The sequence below is a fragment of the Pezoporus wallicus genome, unplaced genomic scaffold, assembly GCF_028554395.1.
Source record: "Pezoporus wallicus isolate ANWC-B61680 ecotype Strahan unplaced genomic scaffold, APGP_CSIRO_Pwel_v1 contig_12500, whole genome shotgun sequence".
In the NCBI taxonomy this organism is placed as follows: domain Eukaryota; kingdom Metazoa; phylum Chordata; class Aves; order Psittaciformes; family Psittacidae; genus Pezoporus; species Pezoporus wallicus.
The window spans coordinates 102496-114301 of NW_026642777.1; the positions used below are offsets into that span (position 1 = coordinate 102496).

General features: G+C 54.3%; 2 protein-coding genes across 2 annotated transcripts; one reads left to right on the top strand and one right to left on the bottom strand.

Moving 5' to 3' along the window:
* Positions 1–591: 591 nt before the first annotated feature.
* Positions 592–8081, bottom strand: PLAGL2 (PLAG1 like zinc finger 2). Its single transcript, XM_057432244.1, has 4 exons — positions 7966–8081; positions 5410–5519; positions 3657–4052; positions 592–2801 (listed from the first exon to the last, which is right to left on the bottom strand). Exons 3-4 carry the CDS (start codon positions 3917–3919, stop codon positions 1580–1582), a joined length of 1485 nt encoding a protein of 494 aa, XP_057288227.1. The 5' UTR covers positions 3920–4052; positions 5410–5519; positions 7966–8081; the 3' UTR covers positions 592–1579.
* Positions 8076–11461, top strand: POFUT1 (protein O-fucosyltransferase 1). The gene is made up of 7 exons (XM_057432245.1): positions 8076–8287; positions 8381–8502; positions 8601–8783; positions 9265–9377; positions 9843–10035; positions 10265–10507; positions 10924–11461. Exons 1-7 carry the CDS (start codon positions 8161–8163, stop codon positions 11110–11112), a joined length of 1170 nt encoding a protein of 389 aa, XP_057288228.1. The 5' UTR covers positions 8076–8160; the 3' UTR covers positions 11113–11461.
* Positions 11462–11806: the final 345 nt, after the last annotated feature.

An 11806-nucleotide genomic window follows, 5' to 3' on the forward strand; every position in this document is an offset into this window, starting at 1 on the left:
TCCACGCCGAGGTGTGAAGATTTGCACTAATACATAGTGGGATCGACCTCTGTGTGTTACCATCTGCAGGAACAGTGCCCAGGGAAATGAGAGCAGGAGATGATGCAGATGCTGAATGGCACCAGCAGTGGGGCTGGCACTTCCCAGTGTAAGTCTTGGCAGTAGGCAGGCTGTGGGAGAAAGTACGAGGAGGGGCAGGGAGCAGGGCTTTAACTTCAGGAGGCAATGCTGGGGAGGGAGAGAACAAAAAGGCTGATGGAACCAAATCCTCAGTGAGAGGGTGGCTGACTGCAGCCCAAACCCTCAGCCTTTGTTAAGAGTACTAGTGCTGGGGAGGATGCTTCAAATACACTGACAGAGCGTATGTGAAGCTGGGACTGATTTTTCCTCCTGATTCCTGGCCGTTATCACCCTGGGACTGAGGTAAATCACACCTCGAGACTGCTTCATGGATAAGCCAAAAGGGTTCTGACCTCACTGAACTGCTGTGGTAAAAAGCCCACGTAGGAACTCCTCCTCTGCTAGTCCTCTTGCGGGCCCCTGCAGCCTGTTCTCGCTGACAGTACGCAATGCCCCCAGCCCCAACCCAGCTTTGGTTTCCAGAACAGATGCACCATCTGTCTGCCTGTGGGAGAGGTTTCAAGGGCTCTACCCACACCCCACGTGAACAAGCTCAGCTGCGAGCGCTGCTCCATCCCCTCGAGACGTGGACAGCCAGAGGGACACGCGGGAAGCGGCGGTGCAGGGGCTGCAGTGGTCCAGAAGCAGAGGGTTTCCCCATGGGGGAAGAACATGAGCAGTGAAGAGAAATCAGTGCAACCTGACTTCATCGTGTAAACAGTGTTCTAGTTCCACCAGGGATAATCCTGGTGTATTCTGGTGCCTCCTATTCTTGTAATGGCAGGAAGAGATCTGAGTTGTGTAAACAATGGCGCTGTGCTGAGTTTAACCTAAGGGCTCCTCGGAGGAGAATGAGGTGACGGCTCTGAAGTCACCGTGTAAACGGTCTCGTTGCTTAACACTGATGTGGAGTAAGCGGCGCTGGGTGGAGTAAGCTGTTAGGTGATGGGTGAGAGGTAGTGGGGAAGGTCGGCCTCTTCCCCATGGCTTCATACAGGGTGGGTATCCTGACGTCTCCTCCTCCATGTGGAGGTGCTGGCTCTTGGGCCAGAACTGCAGTGTGGGAACATGAAATGGAAGCTGGACTCTTCAGACGTTTAGCCCACGATGAAAGAGTCTCAACTCCTTCTCAGGTACAGTCCCTTCCCCAGGAGGAACACGGGCAGCTCCGGGGGCTAGGGGAAGGTCAGTGCTAAGCGCGGCTCCTGATTCACAGATTAACAATTACATCAAATGGATCCAGTCTCTGAGCTGAAATCTTCTCACTGTACAGGACTGGGACTCGCAGGGGGGTATCTCCTGTTCCAGTCTACAAGTGCTCCCTCTAGAGATCAGAAACCTCCCGTCGGAAACAGCTTTGCCAAGCTTTCACACCCCAAAGGGGAGTAAGAGTTGTGCGTTTTTAAGGCTCTCCACTGAAGGGTGACTGAAAGATCTGTTCTCCAGTGCTGTTTCCAGCTTATTGGAATGCCTGGTGGAAACGTGGCAGCGTGGTTGTGCTCAAGCTGGAGGTGAAGACAGGGGGCAGTGAATGAAGGGGCCCAAAGTTCAGCGAGGCCCCAGCTCCAGGAGATTCTTGAGGTTGGTGTTGCAAAGTGGTAAGCAGTGGCTGTGTCTCCCCCTGTGAGTAGCCCATGACCAATCCCCCTGAGGACACAGGTGGATTGCAAGGAGGAAGATTTAAGGGGAGGAAGCCGAGAAGATGAGAGAAGTCCATGTTAGCAGCACAGAGAGCCTCTGAAAGGTTCGCAGGGCTCTTGGAAAGCAAAGCCTCATCCAGAGGGGGTGGCTGAGGTGAAGAGGACTGAGGCTCACCAGATGAGAGAGACAGGCTGCCAGGGAAGTCTGACAAGAAGCTGTCCACCTCTACTTTGGGTAGTTTCTCAGGCAAATATGAGGTAGATCCAAGCTGATACTTTGGAGGAGGTTGCGGTGGGGAAGAGATGGGGGAAGACGACTCCAGAGGATAGCTCACTCCCATTGGAAGAGAGTTAGGAACCAAAGAATGGGGCATCCCTGAGCTCGGCACGGTTTGGAGGTGAGTGCTGTACATGCCCACGGGCAGCATGCCCGGGAAGCTCTTACCACCTATCATGTCTCTGGATGCCACGCACAGGACGGGACTCAGCTCCTCTTTCACTGCAACAGAGGAGCTACAGCTCAGGAGGCCCAACATGTCAACTGGCTCCGTCTTAATCTTCAGCAGTTCCTGGGAGTGGCTTTTCTTCATGTGCCTGGTGAGGTGATCCTTCCTGCCAAACCTCTGGGCACAGTACTGGCACAAGAAGTCCTTCCGCCCCGTGTGCACCACCAAGTGTCTCCGCACGTCCTTGCGGGTGTAGAAGCGCCTGTCACAGTGGTCGCACGGATGCTTCTTCTCCTTGGCTCCACCAGAAGCCCGCCTCGAATGCGCCTTGAGGTGCTCCAGCAGGACCTGGGTGCTCTCGAAGGTCTGGAGGCACACCTTGCAGCTGAGGTCCCCGCTGGCCGCCGCGTGCATGGCCAGGTGCCGCCTGAAGCCCAGCTTGGTGTTGTAGTTCTTGCCGCACTCGGGGCAGTGAAGAGCCTCCTTGTTGGGGTCGTGGGTCTGGAGGTGGTTCCGGAGGTGATCCTTCCGGTGAAACATCTTCTCGCAGTACATGCACTGATGAGGCTTCTGAGCAGAGTGCGTGGCCATATGCCTTTGGGGGGGAAAGCAGGAAAGTTCAGGCCAGTGTCTGACCCCCAAGAGAACACGCGCTGCTTCCTCAACACATTACCTTGTTCTCTACACAAATCCCAAACTGCTGGCACCCAGCACTGCACAGACATAGAACACTGCAAGGAAGTTACAGAGCCCCCCCCAGCACACATCACCTCCACACACAGACACTTCAGCCACCTGCTCAGGCCCTGTTCTCCCTGCTGAGGCTGTCAAAGGGGGAAGGACAAAGGAAAACTGGGGAGTTTATGACAAGAATGCTCATCTGCTGCTGAGGCAGCCTCATGTCACCAGGAGGTACCAGACTGGTAGCGCCTGTGTCCACAGCCACTGTGGGCTGGTTTCACTTTGGTATCTTGCCCTCTCTGACACTGTGGTTCATCTAGTTTCAAGTTCCTCATGATCACACAGTTGAATTATTCTATGCTGTATTTCAGTACAGAAATGAGAACCCTACTCTTCATGCTAGAATAACAGCTGCCCCAGAAATATTCCTGCCATTAAAGGCAGAGCTTATGAAAGTGCTGTTCTTGCTTTTCGTCTTGTTTTTAATCTGTGCACTTCACTTCTGAAAACTTCACTTTCTGCTTCAATTTCCTCCTTAGTAAAACAGAAAACAGCTTGAGCTCAGGATAAAGTATTATCTGAGGTTCTCAGGAAAGCACTTAAAGAAATGCCAAGTGCAGTAACGTCTGGGACTCGGCTGCTTCTCAAGGTAACCAGGGCATTCCCCCTCCTCCTCCTTCTCAGAAATTCAAGCAAAGCCCACGATGGGGGTATTTCCCCTGCTCTGGCAGAGCAGCACAGTTCAGAGAGGGACCCAGCAGTCACCTACCTATAGAGCTTGTACTTGGACGCAAAGGCTTTGCCACAGTGCAGCTGCGGGCAGTTGTACGGCCTCTGCTCGCTGTGAGGAAGCGTGTGAGCTCTCAGCTTGTCCACGGCTGTGAAGGAGGCCTCTGGTATTTCACATTGGCACTTTCCCTGACTTTCCGGCTCTTCACCTCTTGGTCTGGGGACTAATTTCCAGCCTGTCTCTTCCTCCTCCTGCTTTGCATCTTGAATCCAGTTGGGAACACTGGGAAAAAATGCCGTCATGGCAGGTCTAGTAGAACATGGCCATGTCCAGCAGAACTCGAGCCTGCGGGTGCCTTGCTGTGATGTTGTCCCAGTGCAGTTGCCTGTTGGATCCCTCTGTGACCAAACTCCTTTAATAGCAAAACATCTCCACCTGAAATCACAGAAGGGCTGGTGATAAGACTCTGCCTCCTTCACATCTGTACACAAACAGGGGTGAGCCTCCAGCAAGCACCCTAAACGTGGAGATGTGTGTTCAGAGACACGGCAACTCCCATCCCCTGAAAGCCTTTGGCTCTTTTCTCCCTTAACCTGTTACCTGAATAAATGATGTTAAACCTCTTCTGAATTACATTTCTGCAGCTATTAAGAGCCAGTGTTACCTGTTACATGCATCTCCTCCTGAAATGTTGCAGATGGGTGTCTCTTTACAGCTCTAAATACCTCAACTTCCCCTCCTGTCTTTTGTGGATTGCTTCTCATTCCCTTTTTCATATTCACAAGTCTATTCTTACTCGTTCTTTATCTTTCCTTACATGGAATTTCCTTCTAGAGCTTCTCAGAGAAACCATGGTTCTCTTGTATGGGTTTTTTTCCACCCACTCTTCTACCACCCCAATGCACTGGTGAGACCATCTCTTAGCAAGCCAATCTGACCTACCACACGTGTGTGAGCGGGGCTGGGGAAGAAAACTTGCTGTTATCAGCAACTCTGCACCTCTTTCAGGAAGGCAACAGATGCTGCTTTTCTCCAGGGTGTGATTAGTCATTCTAGTCTCACTTGTCTGCTGTGGGGCAGAGGCTGCGTCTCTGCATTACAGTTTTCTACAGTAATGAGCCGTTGCTAATGGAAGCTCAAATTGTTTCCTCTTCAACAGCACCTACCCCCTGTATCCTCTGCTGATGAAGGTCTACGTTAATCTCTCAGTAGGTTCTTCTTGAGCTGTGTTTGCCTTGTTGGTAAAGTACTGCAGTTCTAAAGGGTCCTACCAACAGCTAACCCAGTAACCTCAGAGAAGAGCTCTGCCATTGAACCTAGCTGCCCGAGAAGCTCTTCTTAAAATAGCATCAAACCCTCGAGCTCTTTCTCACTCCATGATTGCTTCAGAGGGAGGAACTTCCTGCCTGCACGGCAGCACGAGTGCCAGTTGTGGGCAGGATGTGCAACTGCGAGGGAACAAACCGCCCCTGGTAGGAACCTGCACTGCTGAACGTTGTGAGGAGCTGAAACGACAATGACTGCGACTGCACCATCCCTCACAGGGCTGGGAGGGGTTCACTCAAGATGGAAACATGGGAAAAGGGGATGACTCTGAGAAAAAGCATCACTATGAGGTTTGGAAATACCCATTCAGGACAGAATTGGGTACAACCCCGTGTGATGGGATGGGACTCCTGCCCCTCGGGTGCAGGAGTGTCGTGGCTCAAAGCAGTCTTCTTCTGTAGGCGTCTACAACTGTGAATGTCACCTGTGTACAAGATGTGTGTTGGAAGAGATAACTGTTCTCTACCTCCTGCTTCAGAGCTGCACACACATTCCAGGAGCCTCTGCTGCCTTCACCAGGTAGTTGCTGCTTCTCCTCTGAAAGAGCCCAGCCATCTGTGCCAGCTTCGAAGCTACCTGGAAGAAAACAGAGTTTTGCTGTCTTGAGTAGTGAGATGCACAAGCCAACGCCTTCAGAGCACAAACCCAAACACAAATGAGTTCAGATATGGTAATCTCTAACATTTTTGTAAAGTTTTATCATCTTCCCTCTAAAATTGTAAGGGTGTAGCAACAAAAACCACTTTCTCTACCCATTTAAGATCCTTTCTAAGTCTAAATGCACGTCCTAGGACACCCTGACAGCTCCAGAATTAGAAAAACAAGGTGAAAGTCTTGCATCCTATCAGTGGCATAGAGTAGCTGTGGAAGGTTAACAATATTCACACTTGGCTGGAAATCTCTCTGCCTGAGCTGCATAGTCACATTTGTATGAAACTCGACTTGTTTTCTTAGTAACCTTTCCCCAAAGAACGTTTCCAATGTGCTCCTGTTCACTGGAACTCTGTAGCCACCAGAGAGGCACAATCACCCCCAAGTGTTCAAAGAACATCTTGTACCTCAGGAGGCTGCTACCAGCAAACAATTCAATCCACCTCAATTTATCTGCATTCCCAGTGGTTGCCCGCTTACATGAAATGTTTCATTACTACAGTCGTCAGGGCTGTGCAAACTGCAGCTACAAGAGCTTGTATAAGCTGCTGGATTGTATGAGATTCCAGCCACTTATCATTGCACAGAAAGCAATGAGGTGACTGCGCTGGTACTTGGTACAGGAAAGCTCTCAGGTTCCAAAGCAAGTCCCTGGCACTGAGTCCTGCTTTGGCAGCTCGTCCCGCAGTGTGGGTCAATGATAGAGCACTTCTGCACAGCTCCTGCCCCTCAGAGTCACTCCGGTGACACAGAACAGCATTCCACAGCTGTGGGGAAAACCTGGTGACCCAGGCTGGAACCAGAGCAGGAGACTGCCAGGTTAAAAATAACCAGGGGGAAAACTACAAAGGAGCCTGGATGAGTTCCTGAAGAAAGCGGGAACAGCAGCAGCGGGAGCAGGGACACGGCCTGACAGGGATCCTATCCAGCCCCGGCATCACGGAGCTGTGGTTTCCCTTTCCTAAAGGGATCTCCTGTGCCTGACTTGGATGTGGCTGCCCCAGCTTCTACCTGCTGCATCCTGTGGTCCCTTTGCTAGGAGCTGCTCCAGTGCTGTCGCTTTTCTTCCTGCAGGGACAGTCTTGGCCCAGGGACTCCTGTGTCCCCTCAGCCCTCACTCCTGCTTCTGCTCCGCATGGGCCACACTGTTCTCCAGCTGCATGACCGTGGCTGAAGGAACCCACCCAGCTGAAAAGTTACTTCTTCTTCAGTTTTTCCTCCCCCAGGCAGGCCAGTGCCCCCTCAGGTTTGTTAGGCTTATTTTAAGTTGTTCAAGCAGAAGGTACCAGTTCCACGGCAGGGAGCAGAGTTTCAGACCCTGTCTCACCTCCACCCCAGCTTCTGCAGTGATCCCAGCTGTGGGCAGCACAGGCTCCCTCATTCCTTACTGACATTACACACTGGCCGGTGACCACAGCACCTTCAGCCGCTGCAGCAGCAGCCCTTGGAGCAGGTCTTTCAAAGCATCATTAACAAAACCAACCCCACTTTCCTGTAGGGAATTCTGACCGAGTCCAGACCTGACCCATGACATCAAGGCTCTGCTTCCACACCTCGGGGTCACCTGGTGGCTTTTCTGCATCTTCTGTCATTTTCCAATATGATTTCTTTCAATTATAAGGGAGGGAAGTGGACACCAGACCCAGACACACAGCACCAGCCTGGCCAATCCACACCTGATGGCAAACCCACTCTGCCACCACTCTGCACTTCTCGCAATGACCCTTTTATTACAGTTTCCCTACAGGCACAAACACTGACTCACCCGTTGTTACCATTCCCTGATTTTCCCTACTAACCCCATTATTGACCTGTTGAGCTGCTCGAGCCCCGGTATCAGTTTCCACCACTCGATCACTTATAGGGAAAACTGTGAAAAACCTGCGTTTACTTGCACGGCCCCGGTACCTTCCCCACCGGTGTAACCGGCCGCAGCGGCCCCGCGGGGTCACTTCGGCACCTGGCCGCGCTCCGCGCTCACCCCCCGCTTCCCTGACACGGCAGCAGCCCCGAACCCTTCCCGCAGCCCGGGCAGCGCCGCACACACCGGCACGGCTCGGGGCGGTTCATGGCCGCTACAAAACCCGCTTTTCCCACCCGCTGAGCCCCGAAAGGCGCCAGCACAGAGCGCGGCCGTGCCGTGTGCCCCGGGAGCGCAACCGGAGCTCCCTCCGCCCCGGTGCCCCCCCCCCTCCCGTTACCATGGCGCAGCCCTGAGGGGAGGGAGGGGAGAGGCGGGCCCGGCCTACGCCCCCCGCCGCCTCCTCCTCCTCCCCCTCCCCGCAGGCCGCCCTCTCCCTGCGGGGTCCCCGCCGCCGCGGGCTGGGGCCCCCGTGACGCCGCCCCCCGCACGCCCCCCCCCCGCACTCACCCCGTTCCCCCGGGCCCCGCCAGGCGCGGCTCCGGCCCAGGCCCCGGCGGCCCCATTGTGCGGGGCATTGTGGGAGTGACGTCGCCCTCCCGCTTCCGCCTCGATGGCGGCCGCGGCGCGCTAGAGGGGCCGTTCCGGCGGGCCCCGGGGCATGCCGGGACGGGGCCGCCCCTCGCTGGCCTCCCCCGAGCAGCCATGGCGGCGCTGCCGGTCGCTCTCCTCCTCATCGTCCTCCTCCTCCCGGCGGTGATGGCGGCGGCGGGAGGCGGCGCGGCGCCCATATGGGACGAGGCCGGTTACCTGCTCTACTGTCCCTGCATGGGTGAGGCCCTCCCGCCGCGGCGGGCCCGGTGGATTTCCCCCCGGTGAGTCCCGGGGGAGTCCCCGCTCAGCGCCGCTCTCGCCCCTCTTGCAGGCCGGTTCGGGAACCAGGCCGAGCACTTCCTCGGAGCCCTCGCCTTCGCCCGCGCCCTCAACCGGACCCTGGCCGTGCCGCCGTGGATCGAGTACCGCCACCACCGGCCGCCCTACACCAACGTGAGCCCCGCGGGGAGGCGGCTGCGGTGGTATCGCGGGCGGGAGGGAAGAGGGTCCCCAGCGCCGTCCCGTGAGTGATGGGGGCCGTGTCTCTGCAGCTGCACGTTCCCTATGCGAAGCTGTTTCGGCTGGAGCCGCTGCGCCGGTACCACCGCGTCGTGGCCCTGGAGCAGTTCATGGCGGAGCTGGCCCCCGCGCACTGGCCGCCGGGCAGGCGGGTGGCCTATTGCTTCGAGGCGGCGGCGCAGCGGAGCGCGGACAAAGCCACCTGTCCCATGAAGGTGAGCACCTCCCGCGGGCCCGGCAGCCGCTGTGCTCCAGGGAAGGGCTGCCCCATCCGGGCTGCCTCATCCGGGGCGTTGGCTCGGGAATTGAGGCGTTATTCCCCCAGACCTGTGCTGCATTCCTTGGCTGAGCCGTCCTGCTTTGCTTGGCTGCATAAGTAGGTTTTATCACCTCAGACTTGACTGTGGCTGTAAGAGCAGAACTGCTGCTTAGCCCTTCCTCTCTGCCTGTTTCCCACCTGTGGTCCAGCCCAGATGTTTTTAAAGCAACTTTAAAACACAAGCTCGGGAGCTGAGGTGGTCTCACTTTTTTTAGCAGCTTTTGCATTAATTCTTGGTTAAGTTTCTTTAAGCTGTTCAAGTCCTTCCTGTGGAGCTGGTCCGTGACAAACTGCTGCGTTCCTCCCGTGACAGAACAGCTCCTCAGGTTGGTGCTCTTCCAGGCTCTGCTGAACAAACACTTGTCTTCCCCTTGCAGGACGGGAACCCGTTTGGCCCCTTCTGGGATCAGTTCCAAGTGGATTTCGATAAGTCTGAGCTCTTCAAGGGAATTTCCTTCAGTCCTGCATACAAGGACCACTGGATCCAAAGGTAGTGAGAGAGAGGGTGGAAGAGTGCTCACAGGCACCTCAGGAAAACAGTTATGCTCATCATGGCAAAAAGCCTTTGGCGGAGAGTCTAAAGTGATTAGTGATATGATTAAATATCTTCATGCCTTTTCCAGTACATATTCCCATGGCATGCTCTTCTATGGGCAGTGCTATCAGTAAGTTTAGGTGGAATAGCTCTGGGCTGGGGTGAAAACATAAGCTCAGCACTATGAGCTGTGTGAGAGTCTGCGTGTCAAAGATGAGGCCTGAGGTTAACTGTAGGACCTGTTTCCTTCAGTGGTATGTTCAGATGGCAAAACAGTTCAAATGGATCTACATTTGGAGCAGGAGGTGCTGCATCTTCCAGGGGTTCATAGTTCCTGTCCAACCATGACAGTAATTGTGCTAGGGATGCACGCAGGGTTGTGTCATGGTGCAGACCACCTGTTTGGGTTTTTTTCCTTAGGTTTCCCCCCTCTGAGCACCCTGTACTTGCCCTACCTGGAGCTCCAGCCCAGTTCCCAGTCTTGGAGGAGCACCGGCCGCTCCACAAGTACATGGTGTGGTCTGATGAGATGGTGAAGAAAGGAGACTCCTACATTCAGTCCCTGCTGCTCCGGCCCTACGTGGGAATTCACCTGAGGATCGGCTCGGACTGGGTACGGATCCCGTGCTGCTGTGACCACTGGGAACGCCCTGTGGGAAGAGCTGCCTGAGGAGGATGTGCTGTGGGAGCCCCAGCCTGAGCCCTGCTGTGTTAATGCTCTGTGCATTAGCAATGCCATTGGGATTCCCCCTTCCAGTGGGCTGTAACGCTGCTGTTGGAGCTGGGGATGCAGCTTCCTCACATTTGCCATTCAAACGTGGTGTTTTCTCCTCTTCCCACAGAAAAACGCTTGCAATATGCTGAAGGATGGGACGGCCGGGCCCCACTTCATGGCTTCCCCACAGTGTGTGGGCTACGACCGGAGCACTGCAGCACCTCTCACCATGGACATGTGCCTGCCCGACCTCACGGAGATCAAGCGTGCCCTCAAGCTCTGGGTGAAGAAGACAGAAGCTAAATCTGTTTACATCGCCACTGATTCAGAGCCCTACACAAGAGAAATAGAGCAGTTCTTCCAGGGAAAGGTGAGTCTGAACTCCCACAGCCGGAGGGCTTTAATAAACCCACCCTTGGATCCTGGCCCATCACTGCTGTGGACAGCAGGCAGCGGGTTGTGTGATGTGTTATTCCCAGGCACATACTGACATCTCAGAGTGAATTTTGTTCATAGCAAGAAAAATTAGACTGTGGAACTTCCTTTCCTAGAGGTTGAAGAGCATTGTCCTGCATGTAGGAAATTTCTCCTTGTAAAAGACTTTGGTTAAATAAACCAAAGTGATTTTCAGAAATGTTTTGATATTTATCCATTCATAAATGAATTCTAGGTCAACTTAAGAGAGAATCCACTCTGTTGTTTCTTCCCTTTACTAATATTATGCCAAGGTGTTTTGGTTGTAATCATAGCTGACTGGAGTCCTCTGTGTTCCTCCTTTCTCTGCAGGTGAAGGTTGTGAGCTTGCAGCCAGAGGTGCCTCAGGTTGATTTGTACATTCTTGGCCAATCCGATCACTTCATCGGGAACTGCGTCTCCTCCTTTACAGCTTTTGTGAAAAGGGAGCGAGATGTGCATGGAAAACCCTCCTCGTTCTTTGGCATGGATCACCCACCGAGGTTACGGGATGAGTTCTGACTGCAACTGGAACGGGCTCCGTGGTTCTCATGGCGCTGAGCTCGGTGCCTTGTCTGGGTGCTGCTGGTGCTCTCCTTCATGCAGGGCACGGTGCGGGGCTGCTGCACCCTCTGCTCCTCCTCACAGTTGCTTCCAGACTGTTCTGTCTGGCTTCTCCTGGATTTCCAGTGTGAGGGCAGACAGAAAAGGGATTTTAAATCGCATAGTTTGTAGAAAACTATCAGTTCGATGTAGTTTTTATGATGTAGTTATAGAGCAATCTGTCCTTGCTCTTCAGGGCTCGCCAGCACTCGTGGTGAAGCAGCTGCTCGGGTTGCTGCTGCTCCAGTATTTTATTCCATTAATTTTTCCTGGAGATGCTGTGAAGCTCCTCTCCAAACCAGACCAGTACTTCTTTTTAACTGCAGAGTATTGCCAGGCACATCCCAGTCCCTGGAAAGTGGGCACAGGACAAAGCTTACAACTGGAGATGAGCTCTGGGTTTTACCAAGGACTGTGGTGGCCTCACCAGCCCCGTGTCACTGCAGTGCCTCTGTTTCCATTCCCCTGTCATAGGGGACTTCACACCCATGCGTGGTGGTGCTGGGGGCACTGCAGAGAGAGAAGTGTGTTTTGACATGGCAGCTGCTCAGCCCACCTCTGTATTGAACTGGGGAGAAGGTGTTGGCAGAGACCTGGCTGGGAGAGCTTCCAT